Genomic DNA, 24,514 nt, shown 5'->3' on the forward strand with positions numbered 1-24,514 from the left:
GATCGAGCCCCGCATCGGGCTCTCTGCTCAGCAGGGAGCCTGCTTCCTCCTGTCTCTCTGCCTGCTTGTGATCTCTCTGTCAAATAAATAAATAAAATCTTAAAAAAAAAATGTAAAACACATTCTTAACTCTCCAGTCATAAAAAAAAGGTGGGAGGTTAGATTTGGTTCCCCCCCCCATAGTTTGTCAACCCCTGATGTAAACTAACCCTCTTAAAAAATATCTGAAGAGCTAAAACAATTAAAAATTGTAAACATCTACCCATTTTTAAAAAATTGTTATGTTGGTCACCATACAGTACATCATTAGTTTTTGATTCATTGTTTGCGTATAACACCCAGTGCTCCATGCAATCCATGCCCTCTCAATACCCATCACCAGGCTCACCCATCCCCCCACAGCCCCTCCCTTCTAAAACCCTCAGTTTGGGGGCACCTGGGTAGCTCAGTGGGTTAAGCCTCTGCCTTCGGCTCAGCTCATGATCCCAGAGTCCTGGGATTGAGCCCCACATCGGGCTCTCTGCTCCACGGGGAGCCTGCTTCCTTCTCTCTCTCTGACCACTGCTCTGCCTGCTTGTGATCTCTATCTGTCAAATAAATAAAATCTTAAAAAAAAATAAATAAATAAAACCCTCAGTTTGTTTCCTGGAGTCCATAGTCTCTCAGGGTTCTTCTCTTATTCTGGTTTCCCCCTTTCATTTTCCCCTTCCTTCTCCTAATGTCCTTCATGCTATTCCCTATGTCCACAAATAAGTGAAACCATATGATAATTACTTCCTCTGCTTGACTTATTTCACTTAGTGAAATCTAAGAATTACCAGGAAGTCCAAGCATTTGCTAAGTGATCAATTATTCAGAGGGAGAAAAGAGTATCAGTAGATGATATAAATTTTTTTAAAGCACATTTTACTGTAACTGTCCTAGGCAGTCAATTTAGAGTTAAGTAGAAAATTTTGTTTTTAATAAACTGAAATATTTGGAATCAATCTTGGTCTCTACCAACACATTATGTAAAAGTATATTAGTCATCTCTACTAGTGGAGGGGAAAAGAACGAGTGAAATGTGATACATGAAAATGAGCAAGCAGGGCAAAGATAAAGTAAATGTCTCCATCAAAGTTTACAAGACTTTGTCCTAGACAGTCAACGTCCAGTTAAAAGACACTTTTTAAAGTTCAATGAAAGGACTGTAACACTTCCTCGTAACTCAATAAATAACGTTTAAAATTAAAATCGCAATAGAAATATTCAGTAAGGTAACCGTAATCCCAGAACCTCCACAAACTGAAAAAGCTGAATGCGCTTGCTTCTGAGGAAGGAAGTGGTGAGGTCGGTGAATTGTTTTTCGTTATTAGCATATAACACTTTAAACTGTGTATATGTGGTACTTTAAGGCAAATTTTTAAAGATTAAATTTAAGAAAAATTAAACATCCGAGCAGAAACTCCGTTGTTATAGCAACTCCGCGGCGCAGCTTCCCTTTTGTTCTTCGAGGGGGGGGGTTCTACTCCCCGGCTCCACCCCATACGTCAGATCCTCCCCTCCCTAGTGCGGAGCGGATGCCGCAAGGGGCGGAGCGCGAGCCAAAGCTCCGCCCCCCAGCGTGATGAGCGGCGTTTCGACCGCGGTCCTCCACTCAAAACCGGCTCGCCCTCCCTTCCCCCAGAGGGCGGTGCCAGGCCGGAGCTGCGCGCCCTCCGGGGCTCCGCCCCATGCGGAGAACGTGTGCCGTCATTTCCGGCTTCTCTTCCCTCTGGTCCCGGGCGTGAGCTGAGGAATTCGCGTGTGTGCCGAACTCCTCGGAACCATGGTGAGCCCGGCCCCGCTGGCCATATCTAAACCCTGCCGCGTCCCGCCGCGCCCTGCCTCCCGCTGCCCCTTCTGTCCTCCCACGGCCGCAGGCTCCTCGTGTTTGTCCCGGAGACCGTCGCACATGGCGCGGGCCGCGGCGTGTGGCCTGCGCCGGGCCCGCCGGCGAAGCCCTCCACACCTAACGGGGAGGTGTGGGCCTCCATGCCAGTGTCTTGTGCCGACTGGGCCTCTCCCTAGTTTCAGGACCCCAGGCCCGGGGGTCAACCTGAGAGGAGAAATTTCTAGTGCTGCGGGCGGGTCGGCGCGACAGGCCCCGCCCTCACTCCCGGGGCGGAGCCTGCGGCCGCGGGGCTGAAAGGGCTGGAGGGTGAAGATGGAGGCGAGTCGGCCGCGTTGCTTCGTCCGCCTGGCGGTTGTTGGCGCGAGTGGTCTGCACCTCCTGCCTGTCTTATCTTTAAAGTCATCTTCAGTCTTGCCGTTTTTAACATTCTTTTTGGTGTATAATTTTTATTCATAGAGTACTTGTAGACCCAAAGGCAAACCCTCCTTGCTGTACAAGTTGTGTAAGTCCCTCACGCCCCCTTAGTGAATGAACGTTCCAGTGACGGAGAACGTCATTTCTTTGAAAAATTACGCTGTGCTATAAATTAAATTTCTTTTAAATATGTACGTGTATTTCCGGCGGAATGTAACTATAGGCGTTAAATAATCGGTATTCAAACGGACTGTTGATTTTTTCCCTTTTAGGCGTCCCTTTCCCTCGCACCTGTTAACATCTTCAAGGCTGGGGCTGATGAAGAGAGGGCAGAGACGGCTCGTCTGGTAAGCCTTGTTCTCCCATTCTTTTAAAGATCCAGTTGAACTTTAGGAATTTTAAGACGGTAAAATTGATTTTTACTTTTCAATCTCTGATTTTTACTCCAGTCTTCTTTTATTGGTGCCATCGCTGTTGGAGACTTGGTAAAGAGCACATTAGGACCTAAGGGCATGGTAAGAAAAACAAAGAATTTTTGTGTTTTGATACTGATTTACAGCTGTTTTTGGAAATCTAGTTAATAGCTCACTTTTTTGGGATGCCTGTATGCATAAGACATGGGTATGTTCTCATTCTTAAAAATCAAAACAGTACTCCTACAGCTAAAGTCCCCTTGGATCACCATCCTCAATCCCCTCCCCAGTGACAGCCATAGTTATAATTGGATGTAAGTCTTCCTAATACTTGTTTTTATGTAGATATGTGTGCAAATTATGTATTAGGTGTTTTTTTAATAAATATTTTTACTGTAGGTACTTATATTTTTCTGTAGGTTGCTTTTTAAAATCCCTTTTTTTTTTTTTTAAATTTTTTTTAAAATCCCTTTTGCTGTAGATTTTTATATTTTATATTTATTCATTTGTTTTTGCTAGTACAATGCTGAAAAACCTTGTTAGTGTCTCCCTGTTACAGTGTTTTCAGGGACAGACACCAGGGTTTGCTTTTGGAGTGTATGCATTAAAAAAGTCTGAATGGATACTGCCAAATTGCCATCCAGAGTATTTACACATTAGTAAATGAGAGTACATATTGACCCATGCATTCTTGACATGTATTTATATCTTAACTTGAATCAAGTATGTTCTTTTTAGGATAAAATTTTGTTAAGCAGTGGACGAGATGCCTCTCTTATGGTAACCAATGATGGTGCAACTATTCTAAAAAACATCGGTGTAGACAATCCAGCAGCTAAAGTTTTAGTTGGTGAGTCTGAAAATGATAAGATTTTATTAATATTTTTAAAACACATTTTTAAGTAGGCTTTGTTGACTGACTACTTGCAATTAATTGATGTCCCCTTTTTAATTATTATTATTGTTATTATTATTATTAAAATATAAGCCTCTGTGGTTCCATGCAGTTTTTAATGATAAAACATGTTCAGAGTGAGAAGTTCCAAAGAGTTTGTCAGGTGAGGAAACTTAGATAAGTGAGATTCTGGTTGGTAGTGGGTATGTTTGGAGAATTAGTTGAGCTATGGAGAAGTAATTTAGAATGTATTTAAAAGATTCTATTTATTTATCTGTCTGTTTGTCAGAGAGAGAGTGCACAAGCAGGCAGAGTGGCAGGCAGAGGCGGAGAGAGAAGCACACTCCCTGCCAAGCAAGGAGCCCGATGCGGGACTCGATCCTAGGACCCTGTGGTTTAACCGACTGAGCCACCCAGACGTCCCTAGAATGCATTTGTATCAAATATAAATGAGTTAACTAACTAGCTTCTTTCTTCTAGATATGTCAAGAGTTCAAGATGATGAAGTTGGTGATGGCACTACCTCTGTTACTGTCTTAGCAGCAGAATTACTAAGGGTAAGAGTATCTGAGAAACTTTAACCTCATTTTATTGTTTTTTTACTCGTGTATCAGAAGTAGTCTGTTAGTGTTTTCTATTGAAGAATGTTTTCTACTATTTATTAATAGGAAGCAGAATCTTTGATTGCAAAAAAGATTCACCCACAGACCATCATTGCGGGTTGGAGAGAAGCCACAAAGGCAGCAAGACAAGCTCTGTTGAATTCTGCAGTTGATCATGGGTTGGTATACCAAAATAATAGTTTTAAATATTTAACATTCTTTTAAAAATAGGCTCAGTGCAGGATGTCTGAAAAACAGTGAAAAGCATACACAAACATGACTCTATTGCCTCATCCTGCCCCAATAACAAACCCCCACATTACACTCCAGATATAGTTTGTGTTTCCAGCTTTTTGTAGGTAAAAATCACGAAAAAACAAAACAAATAGAATCATTGCGTAATCATTCTAACTTAGTTGATTAATAAGCATATATTTGGGTGTCAGTATTCTCTGCAGTAGTTTAATAGGGGTATGCATTTGTTTATGTGACTGTAGTGTAATTTACCTATCTATAGTCTGTTTTAATAAGTTTTAGATTTATAATAATATTTTTGACAAACTTCAAGAATGTTTCAAGAAGTATAATTGCTGGGTCTAAACACATGTATGTATTTTATGGCATTTTTATTTACAAGTAATCTTTATTTTCATTCTTAATTCTTTATTAATTTCATTCCTTTATTTTCATTTCTAGTATCTGTAGAGCAATACTTATTTATCCATGTCCTTGAAGAATTTGGTATTTTGTTTGCTTGTGTTTCTCTTTTTGTGTTTCTTTTTTTTTGCCTGATTGGTGGGGAAAATCGTTTCCTTTAATTTTTGCATTGTTTGATTACTTGAACTTTAATTTTTTTGCTATGGCTTCGAGCCCTGACTGGGGAGAAATTATCTATTGATAAATATTTTCTTGAAAAGAAAAATAGGATTGATACCTTTGAAGAAACAGGCATGAGTCTTTTTGGTTTTTCTCTTTTAGTTCTGATGAAGTTAAATTCCGCCAAGATTTAATGAACATTGCAGGAACAACATTATCCTCAAAACTTCTTACTCATCACAAAGACCATTTTACTCAGTTAGCTGTAGAAGCTGTTCTCAGACTGAAAGGTTCTGGTAATCTGGAGGCCATTCACGTCATCAAGAAGCTAGGAGGAAGTCTGGCAGATTCTTATTTAGATGAAGGTATATATATATGTATATATATGTTGAATATGGGAAAACAGGCTTTGATCAGACATTGAGGGCTATATAATGAATCTTGGGTTTTAGCTAGTCAGGATTTCAGAAAGAAATCCTGGTTTCTTTCTTTACAAAGAAAATTTGCCTTTAAGAATACAGATGGGGGTGTGCCTGGGTGGCTCTGTGTTTAAAGCCTCTGCCTTTGGCTCAGGTCATGATCCCAGGGTCTTGGGATTGAGCCCCTCATTGGGCTCTCTGCTAGGTGGGGAGCCTGCTTCCTCCTCTCTCTCTCTCTCCCCCTGCCCTCTCTGACTACTTGTGATCTTTGTCTCAAATAAATAAATAAAATAAAATAAAAGTACAGATTAAGGGCACCTGGGTGGCTCAGTGGATTAAAGCAAGCCTCTGCCTTCAGCTCAAGTCATCGTTGGGGTCCTGGATCGAGCCCCACATTGGGCTCTCTGCTCTGTGGGGAACCTGCTTCCCCCCCACCTGCTTGCATCTCTGCCTGCTTATGATCTCTATCAAGTAAATAAATAAAATCTTTAAAAAAATACCGATCATATTGCAACTATTTTTGTCTTTTTAATCCATTTATTATACTTTGTGCTTCATTTCACACCCTCCCAGCATTTCTTTGATAATCTCTAGGTTTTACTTAATACCTTGAAGTTTGTGCAGTCTCTAATAAAGAGAAATGGTAGTTTTAGTAAAAGTCAGCTCTTCTCAAATGGCTTTTTTCAGGAAGAGTTTGTGTAAGTCCTATCATTTATTGGTAGGTATTGAGATTACAGTTCTTGGTGTTCTTAACAAGTAGTAATAAGTCTTAGTAACTGCTGTTTCCTTAGTAACAGTGTCTTTTGTTATAATTTTTCAAAACATCTTTATATTGCGTTTACAAAGTGGCTTATGGAGTGGAATGTGTAAGCGTTCTCTTTTATAGAGGAGAAACAGGAACAAGTTGTGCTTTACCAGTGATTTGTACTCTAGGTTTTGCTATATTTCTATTTTGCTGCTTTTAAAGATTTTATTTATTTGAGAGGAGAGAACGAAGGCTGGAGTGGGGTGGGGGTGGAGAGAGGAGGCACAGAGGGAGAAGGAGAAGCAGACTCCCTACTGAGCAGGGAGCCCAGTGCAGGGCTCCATCCCAGAACCCTGGGATCATGACGAGCTGAAAGCAGGCACTTAAGCAACTGAGCCACCTGGGCACCCCATTTGTCTCTGTTTCAGAGGAGTAACAATTCTAAAAACACTGTTGATTTTACATGCAAGGGCTGTGTAGCATTTTTAATAGAGGCTAATGGTAAGGTAAGATAATGAGAACAAGGATAGCTACCATCTTGAATGTTCTGTGCAAGCATTCTAATGGGAATTTTACTTAAAATCTCATTTATTCCTCATGATGTTGACCTAGTGTTTGAAAATTAGGTTCATCTGATTAGAGCAGAAACCCAAGATGATAATGTCTTAAAAAGGCAAGCGTTCTGTGCATCTAAAAGAAGCGTGGAGAGAGAATTCCAGATAGGCCCGTAGGCTGGAAACTAGTGTTGTGATTAACTCTTGTTTTACAGATGAATAGCTAAGGTTAATTTGTGTAGGGTTGCTCACCCACCCTGTAAACAGCATAGGCAAAACGGGTTAGTTTCGTTTGACTCCATTGTACATATTTTGGGGGGGGGGGGGGTTGTTTTTCATTTTATCACCAGTGTCAGTTCTTTAAAAAGTTCAGTACTCTCTAGCAATACCTCGTTTTCCTGAATCTTCATCAGTTTTCTGTTGTTAGTTTTAAGCTAATGAAAGTGGGCTTACCAGCTTTAATTACAGTCCACACCTGCGTATTGTGTATGTATGTGAAACAAAAGTTTCACATGAAACTTTTATTCTTAAGGTTTATGCTGTGCCCTTAGATTTCTACCTGCTAAATTGATTTTTATGGTCACTTGCTTTAGTGGAATTCTGTATAGGTTCTAGGGACTTAGGTGTGTTGGACTTAAATGGATTCTTTGAAAGAGTAATTTGATAAAGCAGAGATAAAGATTTATCAATATAGTTTTGAAGTATTTACTAAAATCTGTATTGTAGGCTTTCTGTTGGATAAAAAAATTGGAGTAAATCAACCAAAGCGAATTGAAAATGCTAAAATTCTCATTGCAAATACTGGTATGGATACCGACAAAATAAAGGTATGTTAACTACATTTCTTAGAATTCTAATTGTTAGCTGCTTTATGAATTCAGGCTGTGAAGCAGTTGCACTGAAAAAACCTAGAATATATTTAAATACATAATTTTAGTGTCTTTACATAAAAGTATTTATGTTGTGGGATTCAGGAGTAATGAAAATGATGCTATTTTTATTCTTTCCTTTGTCTTAGATATTTGGGTCCAGGGTGAGAGTTGATTCTACAGCAAAGGTTGCTGAAATAGAACATGCCGAAAAGGAGAAAATGAAGGAGAAAGTTGAACGAATTCTTAAGCATGGGATAAATTGCTTTATTAACAGGTCTGTATGTGCTTTTGCTAACAATATTTGTAATAATCTAATGATTTTTGTCTACAAAGGCATTTGCAAATACTTCATTTTATTAGTGACTTGTTATTTAGGAATGGTAATTTTCCTACCATTCTACAGCAAGGCATCTGCATCACCATTTTGGTGATGTTTTAGGTTAATACACTTGATCTATTTATATTAACAATGAGTTTTCTGGTCTGGCAGTTACATTGTAGTTTTGGGCTGTAATATACATATATTTGGTGGAGAGCTTCAGCTTCAGTTCCGTATTTAATGGTGGGACTTTGAAATAGCAAAAAGCTAATAGCAAAGAAATAAAATAATGAAGAAATGAAAAGTAATAGATTTAGGGCTTTAATTTGTATGAAAAAGTATGTATAATGTTTCCCATGTTTTCTTTCTTAATTGTTAGTATCAAAGGTGTTCATGGATTTTTTTTCCAAAGGCAAAGCAGTGGAGAATTTTTTTCAGTAAAACTAGAAAAGGCTCTATAAAGTCACGACTGTATCCAGTCCAGTAGCCTGAGGCAGCATGATGTGGAATCACTGTCTAGGTGGCAGGCAGTCTGGGCTCACAGCTTTCTTCCATGGCTCTCTGGCCATTTCCTACCTTTGGGTTCCTGATATTACAGGGTCAAGTACCTAGGATCCAGTGGTACTGTGTGCTACCTCATATCAGGGTCTAGAGTGGGCAGCAGAGGAATCTTGTTTGCCCCTAGAAGCTCAAGCTGGAGTTCTGGCAAGAAGTCCTGACTGCTTTGAACTGTTTGCTCATCCCCACATCAGGGACTTTGTGTCTAATTTTCTCTCTGTTTAGATCTCTCAGATTTTTTTTAAATGGTGAAAATACCAAGAGGAACAGCCTAATTCTAGCAATGAAATGGCAGTGGTTAACTTTGACAGTTAATATTTGGTGAAAATCAAATATTTGTGGGGAGATGGAGAGAGAGTATCCTAAGCAGGCTGCATGTCCAGCATGGAGCCCAATGGGCTGGATCCCACGACCCTGAGATCATGACCTGAACTGAAATCAAGAGCTAGAAACTTAACTGACTGAGCCACGCAGAGGTCCCTTACATTGATTAAAAAAAATTTTGGGCCTTTTTTTAATGTCCCATACTTTTAAACATGTCATTTTTACTCTTAATAAGATCTGGGGCGCCTGGGTGGCTCAGTGGGTTAAGCTTCTGCCTTCAGCTCAGGTCATGATTGCGGTCCTGGGATCAAGCCCACCCCCCCTGCCCCCCCCCAGCCCCCACATTGGCTTCTCTACTCAGTGGGGAGCCTGCTTCCCGGCCCCACCTCCCTGCCTGCCTCTCTACATACTTGTGATCTCTCTGTCAAATAAATAAATAAAAATAAAGTCTTAAAAAAAAAATAAGATCGCATTTTTTGGAAAATAGTAAAGTATAAAGAAGGAACAGAATCTGAGGTCTAACCTTCCTGAAATTCTTTAATTAAGCTGACTTGCGTATGTATGTATGTTTGGTGTTCAAGTTTCAGTTTTTCACTTAGCTGTGAACACGTTACTAACTTTTGTAACTTGCCCTTTTTTTAACCTAACAATATAAATTTTTACTTAAAATTAGTTTTTATAATTGGTAAACTCTGTGTACACCGGCACACTCCTAGGGAACATTGAAGTCATTGGCAGGTTTTGCCATTCTCTGTAAAATTTTTATACATACTTTCACTGAAGATTTTTAATATCTGAATATTCTTGCTGTAGAGCCTCAGGAGTGGAATTAAAGCTTGGGAACATTTATATGATTTTTGATGCATTTCTGCTACATTGGTTTTCAGAACTGTGGTCTAGTTTACTGTATCAGTAGCAATATAAAAAAACAACTTGCTTGCAGTGCTAGCATGGAGGCACTAAGTTGTGTAATTTATGTATTATTGTATGTGACATTTCTAATTTGTATTTATTTGGTAAGTAAAAATGGTTCCATGTTTTTTAGTCTGATGTATTTTAGACTTGTGAAATAACAATTGCAAACGTTTTTATTTTATTTGTAGGCAGTTAATTTATAATTATCCTGAGCAGCTCTTTGGTGCTGCTGGTGTCATGGCGATTGAACATGCAGATTTTGCAGGTGTGGAACGCCTCGCTCTTGTCACAGGTATGGGAAAAAAGGCATTAATTTTCTAACGCTAAACACTCTTGGATTTATTGATGGTTAGTATATGTAACTTTTGAGAGTACAAAGAAATACTTTAAGGGACTTTGAATAAAAATATTCTGAATTCTGATTTACAGTTTTTTGACATCCTTAGATACCAAATTATCTGTCGTATTTGCCATAGGTTATGGTTACCTTTGTTACATTGTTTTAAAGATAGCAGATCTTTTCTCACAAACCTACAGGACCAGTGTTCCACTCCTAGTCTAAAGAAACTAAAGCTTGAAAAAGGACTCTCTTAAGGTTTATCTAGTTTATTCGTTTATTTCTGGTGCTGAGTAGTTGAATGCCTTGTGCCTTTTGTGGTAGTAAGTTGTAATAATAACTTCATTGAACACTTGTTAGAGAATGGATCAAGTGCTTATAAATATTGTTTTTGTTAAATTTTTTTAAATTTGTGGAAGTAATGTGGTGCCTGGGAGGCTCAGTGAGTTAAGTATTTGCTTTACGCTCAGGTCATGATCCTGGGGTCCTAGGTCAGCCGTGTATCCCATCTGGCTCCCTGCTCAGTGAGGAGCCTGCTTCTCCCTCCTCTGCTTCTGCTACTCGTGTGTTCGCGCCACCCCCCCCTCCTCCACCACCCATCAAATCCTTTTTAAAAATTGTGGAAGTAGGGGCGCCTGGGTGGCTCACTGGGTAAAGCCTCTGCCTTTGGCTCAGGTCATGATCCCAGGGTCCTAGGATTGAGCCCCGCATCGGGCTCTCTGCTTGGCAGGGAGCCTGCTTCCTCCTCTCTCTCTGCCTGCCTCTCTGCCTACTGTGATTTCTGTCAAATAAATAAATAAATAAAATCTTTTAAAAAATTAAAAAATAAAAATTGTGGAAGTAATGTTGAAATAGTGCGAAACAATCCAGCAGTGAATAATGAAAAGTTAGTATCCTATAATTTTCTTCAGTAGAGGTATGAGTTTCCTAATCCCAGTTATGTGGAATAGAAATGTATTTATAAGTAAGAAATGTTTACGCCAAAATGACATAGTGTGCAAATTGATTACTTTTTTATAGTAATAGTTTTTAAAGTAACTGCTAAGTAGCCCTTGAAAGACGAAGTTTTGCAGCCTTTATTTAATTTTTAGGCCCTTGATAATGAATGAATGGGTTGGAAAGTTGACTTGAGATCTTGCAATGAGAACTAAGGAGAGGGGTTTGAGATGTAAAGCTACTAGGAATGTTGAATTCAGTTTTCAAATGCCATAAGTATTAGAAATAAAAAGTATTACTAATTACTGTAAAGAGTAGAATTGGTTTCATCTCAGAATAACTTCTAAATCCACTTTTAATATTTTGAGAAGCGTGTCTTCTGACCTAAAAAGAGATATTTTTCTTTGATCAGTTACTTTGAAGTGGGTTTACTTGGTTTAATTAAAGTTCTTTAAGAGCTATTACATACTTGATGCTTAAGGTGATAAATTTTATGGTGTAATTCCTCCCTTAAGGCGACAAAATTAAAGGTAATGACATAAATGTGAATGATAGCACATTAATGGGATAAGTTGATACCATAAGAAGTTGGTACATGAATTGCCATGTATATTCAGAAGAAAGAAAATTCACTGTACCAAGCACAACCCACTGCAGAGTTGACCCCAGGGCGCCTCTCATCCTTAGTGTATGTGTTGTCAAGGTGTATGAAATTGGTTCTTATAAATGTCTAGAAATACATTGTCAGCAAATTCTACATAAGTGAGTGAATTTAGGATAAGTGAAAATTCTCATAAACCAGATCAGTCTCATAAAAAAGAGTAAAGAACTAGAAAAAGTGGAAACTGAACTTTGGCAGTTAAGAACCAGGGAAGGAAATCGCTGAATCTTTCAGCTTACACTGCGGGAGATGCAGAGAAAATAGGAATAGAAATAAAACCTAAAAATAAAAAATTTGCTTTTTGTTTTAAAAGATTTTATTTATTTGAGAGAGTACATGGAGAGCAGCAGAAGGGGAGGGAGAGAGACAAGTGACTCCATGCTGAGTGTGAGCCTGGTGGACCACTGGATCTCACCATGACCTGAGCCAAAACCAAGAGTTGGATGTTTAACTGACTGAGCCACCCAGGCGCCCCAAAATAATTCACTTTTTTGATACCTCATTAGGTTTGCTCTGGGGTATTCTCAGTTACATTTCCCCTTTTCCTGGGCCTTATAGGGGCATTGTGAGAATTCAGTTAGGATTAGCAAGTGTCAGGTGTTCCTGTCAGCAGTTTCTAATGGCTATATCTGTTGACTTAATAGAACTAGTCAAATGCTTCATGTTTTGGGAAATTGAATCATAGGGGTACTGGTCTTGTACTAGATGAAAAGAGAATTTGAATTTAAATTCAGACTTAAATGTTAAAGTCCCAATTTAACCTTTGGGAAATAGTATTATATAATGTGCATTTAAATCTAAAGATAGACTACTTGGATTTGAATCCCAGCTTCACCATATATTTGTTTGAGTTGTATAACCTTGAATAAGAAACTCTAATATCTCTTTGTCTCAGTTTTTTTACTTCTGTATCAGATAATAGAGCATCTCTTACCAGGGTTGTTTTAAAGATTAGTCAGTTTATATGAAGTGCTTCAAAGAGTGCTTGGCATATAGTAAGCAGTCAGCTTAAAATCTGTTCATTAGTTCTCATTAGAAAAAGAATTTTAAACATACTGTGCATTTAATTAATAGGTGTTTATGTTCATAGGTGGTGAAATTGCCTCTACCTTTGACCACCCAGAACTAGTGAAGCTTGGAAGTTGCAAGCTTATTGAAGAAGTCATGATTGGAGAGGATAAGCTCATCCACTTTTCTGGGGTAGCCCTTGGTGAGTGATTATGTCGATCCTGATAAGGTTCCTAAGTCTTTGAGAGGCTCTGTTGATATTAAAAGAAATAGTTATTATATTTACTAGAATATGATGTATCTTAATTCCTGAGAAGCATAGGGTGCATGTTAATTTCAGTCGAGGTCAAACTCATGTTAACCTTGCCTTTATGGACAGTGTGTATTCAACATGATTGTTTGTGAACATGGATAATTATCAAAAAGAATGTGTAACAGCAGAGAGGACACGTTAGCTTTTAAAACCAAATAATAATCATAACCAGTATCTACATAAATAATAGAAGGCAAACTCTTATTTTTTGTAATCGCTGTGACCTAAGAATATTTTTCTTTTAACTTTAGGCGAAGCTTGTACCATTGTTCTTCGTGGTGCCACTCAGCAAATTTTAGATGAGGCAGAAAGATCTTTGCATGATGCTCTTTGTGTTCTTGCCCAAACTGTGAAGGATTCTAGAACAGTTTATGGAGGAGGTAAGTGTTTTAAAAATATTAAACATGTTTTATTCAAGTATATAGTAATGGTTTTGGCTTTAATGGTTTTTAGAAAATTTATATGTAATGCATTTGCATTTAATTTTAAAATATTTGACATGTCTAAGGGAAATCAGTAAGTCAGTGTTTTGGAGATAACTAAACATCATAGTCCTTGGAATTTCATTTTCATCTGTAGGCTGTTCTGAGATGCTGATGGCTCATGCTGTGACACAGCTTGCCAGTAGAACACCAGGCAAGGAAGCTGTTGCGATGGAGTCTTACGCTAAAGCACTGAGAATGGTAAGTTAATAAAGACATCTGAACTTACACATCTGTGAGTATTAATAGTTCTTTAAATGAATACATTTTTCTCTCTTGGACATGTTTGCTAATTTTTGGCTTTAAGAAAAAGAACTGGTTCATACTACTTAAATTTGATTCTAGAGCTTATCTTTATGAGCAGTAATTAAAAGGAACAGTTTTACCTTGTTCCTAAATATATAATTTTAAAAAGCTGTCCTAGTTTAGACTAAATCAACTTTCTTCTTGTAGAATAGTTACCATTTGTCTTTTTCACTTAACAGTTGCCAACTATCATAGCTGATAATGCAGGCTATGACAGTGCAGACCTGGTGGCACAGCTCCGAGCTGCCCATAGTGAAGGCAACACGACTGCTGGACTGGGTAAGAAAGCGATTGTAGACATAAAGAGTAACTCTTTACCAAAATCTTTTTTTTTTTTTTTTTTAATTTTTTTTTTTTTTAAGATGAATTCTTAGGATAATCATAGAGAAGATTTCTGTGGTGATTGCCTCTGTCACCATTGTATTTCCTAGGAGAATGTTTAACTTCATGTTCTCAACATTGTCAGAACTGTTCTTCCATAAGGGGTATAAAACTAGTTAGAAGACTTGTAATTTATTATGTGGTGACTATAGGACTTAAATTTGTAAGTAGTACTAATATCCTGAAATAAGTATAAACTTGATTAAATTCTTATATTAAATCCTGTTCTCACAGGAAACATATTATGAGGTATTCTGGAGTGTAGTCTTTACATAGATAACAGTGGCCAAAAGGATAAATTTAATTCAAATTGAAAAATTTCCCAGTGTACTATCCCAAGACACGGGAATAGTCATTAGAGGGTAGATAATCCTGCCACTGGAGAAGAGAGATATAATGAATAATTAATGATCTTTCAGAAGGTAAAGTACTCTTCTCACAAGAGGAGAAGTAAGTGACTTTTAAATTCTCTTCCAGTTCTTAAGAATCCATGGTAATTAGCAATGAGCACATTTTCTATACTAATTTTATTTATATATATATATGTACACATAGGCACGCACATGTATATCTATTTATATAAAAAAGGTTATTGGAAAAGGTCATTGAGTGTTCTGTGTAAATTTTCCATTACCTGAGCTAGTTATCCTCTGTTAGTACAGATGATCAGTAGTTGAGCTTTTAATTTTCTAAAAGGTTTTTCTTGAATGTTAGGCTGATGAGAATGCACTAAATAAATTGAGTGGTTGAGTCTTGTAATCCCACTTTTCATAAAAGTATTAATTTTACTTTTACTTAATTTTACTAGAGATTTTGATAATTTATGTTAAAACTATTGTTGCTTATTTAGTGAATACGTCTCTCTCTTCAGATATGAAAGAAGGTACCATTGGAGATATGGCAGTACTAGGTATAACAGAAAGTTTCCAGGTGAAGCGACAAGTTCTTTTGAGCGCAGCTGAAGCAGCAGAGGTGATTCTTCGTGTGGACAACATTATCAAAGCAGCACCAAGGTATCGTAGCACTGTAGTAGACATTTTTTAGGAAGCAAACAATAGGTAATTGCATGTATTGGGTAATTGTAATTGATAGTAAAAGGCATTTCTGCCCAGCTAAAAGTATTATGCACATTATTTAAAATACATAGTCACAACTCTTAGATTTAAGTCAGGAAAGCATAAAGGGAAAGACGTATGGGTGACATGGAGGAGCTCTTAGGATTGAAAGGTCACATGAGCCAGGCTTGAAAAGCCTGCATGGGGCCAAGGGCTGTAGTGCTAAGAACAAATGTCTTTTCCCCAGGCTGAGTCTGCTCCAGTCGTTTTCTGTCCTGTTCACTTTTCATATAGATTATCTTAAGGTCATAATGTGCTGAGTTCCTAACATGTTCCTGTTCTTGTTTAGAGAGAGAGCAGGAGTGTAGGAAGGTACAGAGGGAGAGGGAGAAAGAAACTCTGTCAGATTCCTCGCTGAGCTTAGAACCCTATATGGGACTCAGTCACACAACCCTGAGATCATGAGCCAAAACCAAGAGTCAGATGCTTATCTGACTGCTACCCAGGGGCCCCTCTTCAGTTTTTCTAAGTTGTTAGATTCTTTCAGAAACTCATTCACACAAAAAATGGTTACGTAGCCAGAAAATCTTAACTTTTAAAGATTCAGTCAATAATTTTCATTGTTCTTACTAGTACTTATTAAAACATTAAATTTTGCCTGTTGTGGTGGTTCAGGGAGATGGGAGACAATGGTTGCTTACACCAGGAGATATGAAGGTAAGGGTGGTGAGAAGGAGTTGATAAAAGATTTTGAAGGTAGAGCCAGCAGAATTTGATTGTGGTTTGGGTATAAGGTGTGAAAGGAAAGGGAATGGAGGATAATCTAAGGTTTTTGTTGGGATAAGAAAGTTTCTTTTAGATGAAGAAGACTTTGGGAAGGAGGTTGGGGGTGTCAGTCTTGGGCATTTGAGCTTTCCATTGAGAAACCAGTTGGGTAATCAAAGCTTGAAGTAGAGAAGCTTGAGCTGGAATTTTAAGTTCAGAAATTGTCAGCCTACATGTGGTATTTAAAGGCCATGACACTGACAGTGTTCCCAAAAGAGGGAATGTAGCTAAAGGAAGGAAGGAGTTTTAGGCACTAAAGACACTTGAGAATTCCAGTAATAAGTTTGGAAAGATTCAGAGCAAGTGGCAAAGGACACTAAAAAGGAACATGAAGTACAGATAAAGGGTAATTATTAACTGGGTGATGGATACCTGGGGATTCAGTATCATATCTTTGCTTTTTTGTACATTTGAAATTTTCCAAATACAAAATTTTAAAGGTTGGGAGCATGGGTGCCTCTGAGTTAGAAGGACGACCAGAGAATGTGTGTCTCAGAAGCCAAATGAAGAAAGTGTTTAGGGATGGGGCATGATCAGCTGCCATAGCAGTACAGATATATTGGCCAAATAGATAAAAACTGAAAATTGACCTTAACAGATTGGATTTAGCAACAGAGGCCATAGGTATTCTTGACAAGCAGTTTTGTAGAGTGGAGGGGTCAAAAATCCGAAGTAGGTGCAATGAAGCCAGGAAAAGAAGTATCAGAGGATGTGTATATAGACTGCTTTCTTGAGGAGTGTCTTGTGAACAGAACCAGAGGAGTGGGATGGGAGCTAGAGGACATGGGTCTCAACTGTGAACAGTTCGTTAGTGCTGTACGTGGGAGTGATCTTGTAGGGGGGTGATGGATGCAGAAGAGGAAGCAGCCCGCTAAGTAGCTGTGAGAAGGAATGGGAACAGGGAAGGAGGAGCACTGTCAGGAGATTGCACCTTAAATGGACTCTGTTACGAGGACTCTTTGTGCAGAACCCAGTAGCACCCACATCAGTGGCTTGCTTCTGTGAATGGCAGCTGTCCCTTTATTATTAGAAGAAAAGAGGAGAAAATAGTGATTTGGATGTGGAGAGAAAAGGGGAGTGGTATTTAAATCTACTGTGGTGTAGTGGAAGGAGGAATGGGCTGAAAAATCTGAATATTCTCTACCTCGGGTACTGGTAGGGTAGGGTAATGGGGAATGGTCCTAGTTTGGAATGGAGCACTGGTGCAGGAAGGAAGGAGTTGAAAGTTTCTTAGAAGCTGTGCCAGCAAAGATGGTAGAGTGTGGTTCTGTTTTCTCCTGCCTTTAAGCAGAATGATAGCAAAAAGAAACTGAGGTCCATTAAGTTTTCTGGCTTGGTGGCAAGGTCACATAACCACACCCACCCTCAGAAATCTTTCCATGACTTGGCACCCTCAACCACATTTGAAATATGCACTAAGATACCTCATTTGATCTGAGACCACTGTTTTAGTGGTTTAAGTGTCTTTTTTTTTTTTTTTTAAGACTTATTTATTTGACAGAGAAAGCACACAATCAGGGGGAGCTGCAGGCAGAGGGAAAGGGAGAAGTAGGCTCCCCACTGAGCAGGGAGCCCAATGTAGGGCTCCATCTCAGGACCCCAGGATTGTGACCTGAGCTAAAGGCAGCCACTGAACTGACTGAGCCACCCAGGCGCCCCGGTTTAAGTGTAAATTAAATTTCGTAGATGTACTCAGTAATTTTCAATAAAGAAACATGGGTAATTGTGTTTAACTCAACCTTCTCAAAGGATTCTTTTGGACTCTTTCATATTTAACCTCCGGGGGATTCATTTTCCAGATTAGTTGCCCTCTGGCAGCTGCTGGAGAACTTTTTCTGTATTGGGATCTTTTAGTATCCTTAATTATATTCCCATAAGCTTCCAGGGTTGGAAGATTTTTTTCTTTTCTTTTCTTTTTTTTTTAAGCCTTTTTTTTTTTTTTTAAATTTATTTATTTTGACAGAGAGAGATCACAAGGAGGTAGAGAGGCAGGCAGAGAGAGAGAGGAGAAAGCAGGCTCCCCACCAAGCAGAGAGCCCGATGCGGGACTCGATCCCAGAACCCTGAGATCATGACCTGAGCTGAAGGCAGAGGCTTAACCCACTGAGCCACCCAGGCGCCCGGAAGATCTTTTTCTTTATATGGTTCCATTATGCTGTACTCTCTAAATTTGTTTTTACACTTTTTTTGCTTCTCTAAAATGATTGTTATACTTGACTCTAGAAGCAGTGTTTATTTAGGTGTAAAGTAAAAAAATTCTCTAGTACCTTGCCATGCCTCCTCACCAAAGAATAAAAGTTCAACATCTAAGATGTATGTGAAGGGCAGTGTTTTCATACTTAGATGAGTAAGCTGACCCTGTCACTAGCCTATCTACTGGCATTCATTTTCATTCATTTAGAAAAGTGATACAGAGATTCTCATCTAGAGGCCCCAAAGCCTTGTCATTTTACAACTTCTGATTAAGAGTAAACTGTCTTTGTCTTTGACTAATCTAGTAAAATGCCCTAACACATTAGTTGTAAACATGAATTAATCTTTTTCTGGAGAATATGTATATGTTAAATAAGGTGTTTGGATGAGAAGTTGAAAATTATTAAATACCTACAGGTCTTCACATTCCACAGATTCTGTACTGTTTTCTTACTAATATAGTAATAATTGAGAGATGTTAGTAATGAGATAGAAATATCCTTGTTATAAAGAATTGGTTATGATCGTTTTGATAAAATTTAGGATTTCAGCTGTGTTTGTATTTTATATAAACCTTTGGTTACAATCGTGCTTTTTAATTTTACCATTGCCTTTTCTTAAGTGTTTGTTTTGTAATACTTGCAGGAAACGTGTTCCTGATCATCACCCCTGTTAAACATTCCCATGTGCTGTTGAGCTCTGGACCAGTTAGTTCATAGCAGAGTTGTGTTTGAAAGACTTCGATCTTTTAAAGAAGACTGTGGAATCGAAGTTTATCTGTGGCTCTTATATCCTTAAGTTTGGACATTTAACTGACCTTCTATTTTAACATGGGTCTAATTTATTTGCTGTTCATTTTCCATAAAATTCAGTTGATTTAAAAGTTCATTTCTCATACTGTGCATCAAAATAAAAATTTGAACAATTAATTGTTCTTAGTGGTTTGTACTTTTTTATTTAATGGGAGCAAGTGATTATACTCTCAGTATGGAGTTGTTCGGCTTATCTAGTGGTTGATCTCACACGTTTATGAAATAATGATCTTGTCAAGTCCAAGTCAAATGTGATAAACATAGATTAGTCTCTTGGTTTGTAATCATATATAACCTTTATTTGCTGTTTAATTTTGTTTAGTGAAAGTATCTTAAGGTTTAGTTCCCAATTTAATTTTGTGTCATCTAAATACTGTCTATTAACATAGGACAAAATGATGGTTTCTGTTACTTCAGGGTTGAAAGAGTCCTGTTTTAAAAGTTGTTACAGGCTGCTGCTCAAGCATCTTTGATGCTTTAATGGGTAATATTGTCTCACTTAAAAGAAGATGGATATGGTTAGATTTAGACATGGATGGTTTAGGATTTTTTGTTTTTGGCAGATGGATTCAAAAAAGAGTGGAAATAGGGATAGAGGTGTAAGGTGAATTTAGGTTTGGAGGTTATTAATGCGTCAGTGTATAGCAGAATGCCCAAGAAATGAGAGAAAGCCTAGCTGTAGGTTGAGTTCTTAAAAGGTATCTCTGCTACCTTAATGGAGAGAGATTTTATTCCCATAGAGGAACAAAAGGATTTTCAAAGAAATGCTGATAAAACAACCTGTTTTGTTGTGTTTTTCTAAAGAAGGCTCTACATAGGGCTGTTTGAACCCTGACCCTGAGATCAAGAGTCACATGCTCTACCCACTGAGCTGGCCAGGCGCCCCTAATCTGTTTTGTTTTTGTCCAAAAAGTTTGAACATTTTAATACTACTTTTGTAGAAGCTATTAAAACTGGGAAAACTTGTGGTTTTTTTGTGGTCCTGGTGTATATCCTCCAACATTCACATAAAGGAGAAACTTCCTGAGATTATCAAAGAGAATTGTACTGATTTTTTTTTTAAGTACTTTATCACGTCATAACATCATTTTTCATCTCCACACCTCTGGTGGAACAGGTGAGCATATCACGACACAGAAAACCTACAGAGGTTTCAGTAGAAATAGGTTTAAACATCTGTGCTGAGGGTACTAGATAGTTTGGAGTAAGATTTTAAAAGGATACTTGGGCATGTTTTCTCCAGAGGTCTTAAAAAGAATACACCTTTAAGTATTAACTAAAAAGAGGTGGAAACATGGGAGCTTTGTTGTTATATCCAAGGATACACCCATGCCTCTTCTCTTTGAATTCATAGCCATTGAAGCCCTTACGTTGTTATCATAAACCTAGACTATCTCATGATCATGAATTTTAATGTCTTCTCAATCAGAACTTAAATAACATAGGCCCCCGTGTTCCTGTAAGAATCTTAGGATGAAGTTTCTTGTAACTCAGGAACAGTAAATATGGCAGCAGTGAGTTTTCCACAAAACTTGGGACATTGAAGTAGAGATTTGGAGTGTAAATAGTAACCACATGAAAAATTGTCCAAGTTCTTGGGATTTTTAAGTCTATTCTAAGTAGCTTTCAGTTTTTCTTTGAAGGTTAATATGTATACTCTATTCTCCTTTTACTGTCTTCAAGCAAGGATCTGGTTTTTGCCTGCTTAGAGGCCACTGGCCCACTTTCCTTGCTGACTGCCTCACAGATTCCTGTGGTTTAACTTAGGAGGCACAGGCAGGATGTGGAGATAGGGAATTGATATTTTCTTCCTGATTTTGCTCTTTGTCTCTGGAAATGTCTGCATCCTTGTGAGACCTATCAGTGCTGTTCTGCTGGTAGCCTCTTTCTTCATGCCTTTTAGCTCTTAGAAAATTAGGATAACATTGCTGTTCCCTGTTCATCTAGCTTCATGAGTGGTGACTGCTGCTCATAGCCTACGTATCTGGCTGTCTCAGTACTATCTTGATTCCTCCCATCCCGTCATGATGTTGTTTAGTAATAGTTCCTTAGGATTCTCTCTCCTTCTGCCCCTCTCACCCCATGTGTGCACTTGCGTTCTCTCTCTCAAATCAATCTTAAAAAGATTTTTCTGATACATAACATTTAGGTTTTGGGACTTTTAAAATTAGGAGAAAAAAGTTACATTTGGTGGTGCTTTCTCCCCTTTTGAACTTTCTAATTATGTCAGAATTTTAAGAAAACATCAGAGGGTTGTGGAACTATTAATATGCACTTGCATGGTTACTTTATAAATAATTTATTGAAATCCTGTAGCAAAAACATTTTTGGGTAGCTAAATCAGTGGTGAAATCTTAAACATATTGTTTGAGGAATGTTTGTTGTATATTAGAAGAGAATCTCTTGACTGTGTGCCAAATGTTTATAATTTGCATTCAGTTCAGAGCAGTTAGCTCATTAGACGAGCAGTGTGTACACGTCAGCTGGTGTCACACTTGTTTGGTGGCTGCAGCCTACAGCTGTATTGGAAAAGGTGGGCCCATTAATCTCAGGAGGAGGAAGACAGGGTCAAAAGAAAAAGAGCCATCTATAAGGCTGACTATAGATACAGCCCAGAAGGGGTTTCTAGCATCAGCTGAGTATAGTTTGATTTCAGTCAAACATGAGAAAATAAACTGTAAATCCTAGCTGCCTAATAGAAATCTGGATTGGTTACTAAAGGACTTAAATATTTGACAGCCTATGACATTGAATGATTAAAAGGATCTCTTGGCAGTCTAATCAGTGGGTTGTAGATACACTGCATAGTGGGAGGTAGCAATAGGAAGAGATTGTGATACCAAACTTTCTTCCTCTGGTTTAGCAAGAAATATTTATAGTAGGAAAACACATGAAAATAGTCTGTGCAGTGTCATTTTAGGACCAGACTTTGCTGGGCAAAGATGCTTTTACAGCAAAAGTAACTAAAAACTAAACAAAAGTTTTAGTAAAGATTATACTTTCTGTGTCCTTGATGGAAAGGTTCAAGAACATTAAGTACTATATTAAATCACCCATTGTGACAGCAGCATCTTTAAGGTTGATGTATTTGTGGGAAGAAGAAAAGTTCACAATTTACATATTAAAAAAACAGCCAAAATATCTAAGCTCTATACTGACCATCAAAAGTCCCATTTTATCTACAAAAATCAAAACAAATCAGAACAAAGGCTGTATATACGGCTAGAGTCAGAAGTGTCCTATGTATACCACAACCTGCAACTCAGATTTCCAGATGCTTGTTTCAAGTAAACCTTTTTCACCTACTACCTTTATTCTAATACAGCTCTGGAAATGTGGTTTCCTCGGAATGGGATTCAGTTCTGCTCTGGTTCGTGAATGTGAGTAAACAGAAGGGCTGTGCTCTACAGAGGCAGGCAGGATTACAACTGGGCTTGCTTTTGATAAGACCACGTTGTCTACTGTCTGGATGACTTCTAGCATTGTAGTAACAGTAAGCGGTTGAGAGCAGACCTTGGGTCAAACCCCTTAGGGATAAACCATCTCAGTCAGCGTGAACCTCTGTCAAGTGTGAAGTGGCAGCCAGACTCCATCAGGAGGCATTTTTCCATCAGGGGTCTTCTCGGCTTGCACTGAGCTGCAGGGAAAAAGCTTCATCTTGAGCCTTTGCAACAGCACCGAGTCTCTGAGTCTGACTGACTAGGTAGAACTGTCTTTTAAAAAGTGACCCAAGTTAGCAATATTTTCTTATCACTTATGGTCATTCACAGTAACACCGATATACCCTGCAAAGAGCTGGAGCCAGGCCACCAGAACTCAGGTGAATTCTTTAATAAATACCTTATTTGAGGAGGTCATGAGAATCGTGACCAGCCATTTCTGGAGAGGGAGAAGGACAAAATGTCCTAGCACTTCTCGTTCTTCAGTTTGGAGAAGCTGATTTTCTTGCAAAGAAGTCCTCATGCTCCCCAGAGCACACAGCTTCACTTTGGTAGAGATGTTGGCCAGAAGTTTTTTGCAAAGGCACCCCACATGTCCCCGAGCAATTCTTTGCACTCTAAAGGAGAGGTCTCCAGAAGGTCTCCAGAAGACACTGGAGTTGTGTCCTTGGCCTCGACTGACAACTGAAACATTCAGGAGTTGGGAGGAAGAAGTAGAGAAGGCAGGGCAGGTGCCTCTCCATCCTGGCTTTCCTCCTGGGTCAAGGCATAGCGCCTGGCCTTTCTGGGGTCAGGCTCTGGCGTCTCCTCGGCCCATCTTCCTACACGGCGGACCCCTTTGGCCACCTTGGGTGCATTCCTGCAAGGATTATGGTCATAGATGACCAGCTTCAGACTTGACAGGTGAGCCAGGCTGGGGAAGTAATGGATACTGTTCCTGTCCACATCAATCACCTCCAGGAAGGGCATGTGCAATAGCACAGCGGGGAAGTCAGTCAGCAGGTTGCCTGAGAGCCAGATGGTCCTCAGCTCCTGGAGGCGCTGGAGTCGGGCTGGCAGCAGACGCAAGGCATTGGAGCCGGCGTGCAGAGTCTTAAGGAGCCTCAGCTCACAGACCACATCTGGCAGCTGCGTGAGGCAGTTGGCCTCGACCCACAGGGTCCGGAGATTCTGGAGCCGGCTCAGCTCACTGGGGAGGTCGCAAAGTTTGTTGTTACCCAGGTAGAGGATGCAGAGCTGTTTCAAAGTACACACCACCTGAGGCAGAGCCTTGAAGTTGTTGAAATCCAGGGCCAAGATCTGCAGATTCTGGAGCTGCCCCAGCTCCGGAGGCAGGCTGTTGAGGTGGTTGTCACTCAGGTAGAGCTTGACCAGCTCCCGGAAGGAACACACGTGCACGGGGAAGCGGCGGAGCTGGTTCCCACTCAGATCCACCATCTTGTCCGTCGGCATCTCCCGGAGGTCTCTGACCAGGTAGCTCTGGCAGCAGTCGGCGGGGACAAAGGCCACCAGGGCCCGGATGGTGTTCCCCATGCAGAGGGTGGAGGCACAGAGAGCCCCAGCCCACTGACTCGCTGAGGGGCTCCCCCGGGGGAGGTGGACTGCCCAGAGCCCCATTCTCCTCCCGTCCTTTATAACCTGGGATTGGCCTGACGAAAGCCAGTCTCTTCAACAGAGAAAAGTGCTCCTGACAGCCACTTGAGTGTCGGGTGACAGCCTGACGCACAGGGTCTGGGAGGCCAGGTCTGATTCGCAGACTCACTTTCAGTCACCTAAGCTCCTGTGGCCTTTATCTACATTTTTTTGTTCGTTTCAAGCTGAAAATAGCTTCACTGTTTTTTCTAACGATAAAACATTCAGACATTATATGAATGTGTAACAGAAGGAAATAGTCCTCTTGCCCCAGAATAAATACTCTAAACATTTTAATGTCTTACTCACGGGTAAATACTGTAAACATTTTAATGTACATCCTCTAGCCTTTTTGCTACAAGTAACCAATTTATTTTAAAAAATTTACTTACACTGTTTAGGAGTCTTTTATTG

At 39.3% G+C, this 24,514-nt stretch overlaps 2 protein-coding genes across 2 annotated transcripts; one reads left to right on the forward strand and one right to left on the reverse strand.

The window, feature by feature from the left end:
• Positions 1-1,654: 1,654 nt before the first annotated feature.
• Positions 1,655-19,145, forward strand: CCT2 (chaperonin containing TCP1 subunit 2). Its single transcript, XM_059186299.1, has 16 exons — positions 1,655-1,810; positions 2,560-2,634; positions 2,737-2,802; positions 3,439-3,550; positions 4,076-4,152; positions 4,264-4,376; positions 5,176-5,378; positions 7,458-7,558; positions 7,750-7,877; positions 9,908-10,011; positions 12,744-12,863; positions 13,226-13,354; positions 13,554-13,657; positions 13,942-14,041; positions 15,015-15,156; positions 18,862-19,145. The coding sequence occupies exons 1-16, from the start codon at positions 1,808-1,810 to the stop codon at positions 18,890-18,892; spliced, it is 1,608 nt and encodes a 535-aa protein (XP_059042282.1). The 5' UTR covers positions 1,655-1,807; the 3' UTR covers positions 18,893-19,145.
• Positions 19,146-19,635: 490 nt separating this feature from the next.
• Positions 19,636-24,058, reverse strand: LRRC10 (leucine rich repeat containing 10). The gene has a single exon (XM_059186300.1). The coding sequence runs from the start codon at positions 23,999-24,001 to the stop codon at positions 23,162-23,164; it is 840 nt and encodes a 279-aa protein (XP_059042283.1). The 5' UTR covers positions 24,002-24,058; the 3' UTR covers positions 19,636-23,161.
• Between the last annotated feature and the right edge of the window lie 456 nt (positions 24,059-24,514).

Source organism: Mustela lutreola, chromosome 8 (assembly GCF_030435805.1).
Source record: "Mustela lutreola isolate mMusLut2 chromosome 8, mMusLut2.pri, whole genome shotgun sequence".
NCBI lineage: Eukaryota > Metazoa > Chordata > Mammalia > Carnivora > Mustelidae > Mustela > Mustela lutreola.

Excerpts from the sequence above, each read along its gene's own strand:
- CCT2 (XM_059186299.1), top strand. Across the intron at positions 2,803-3,438 it reads CATTAGGACCTAAGGGCATG|GATAAAATTTTGTTAAGCAG; the intron begins GTAAGAAAAACA and ends TGTTCTTTTTAG. Across the intron at positions 15,157-18,861 it reads ATTATCAAAGCAGCACCAAG|GAAACGTGTTCCTGATCATC; the intron begins GTATCGTAGCAC and ends TAATACTTGCAG.
- LRRC10 (XM_059186300.1), bottom strand. The coding sequence starts at position 24,001 with ATGGGGAACACCATCCGGGCCCTGGTGGCCTTTGTCCCCGCCGACTGC.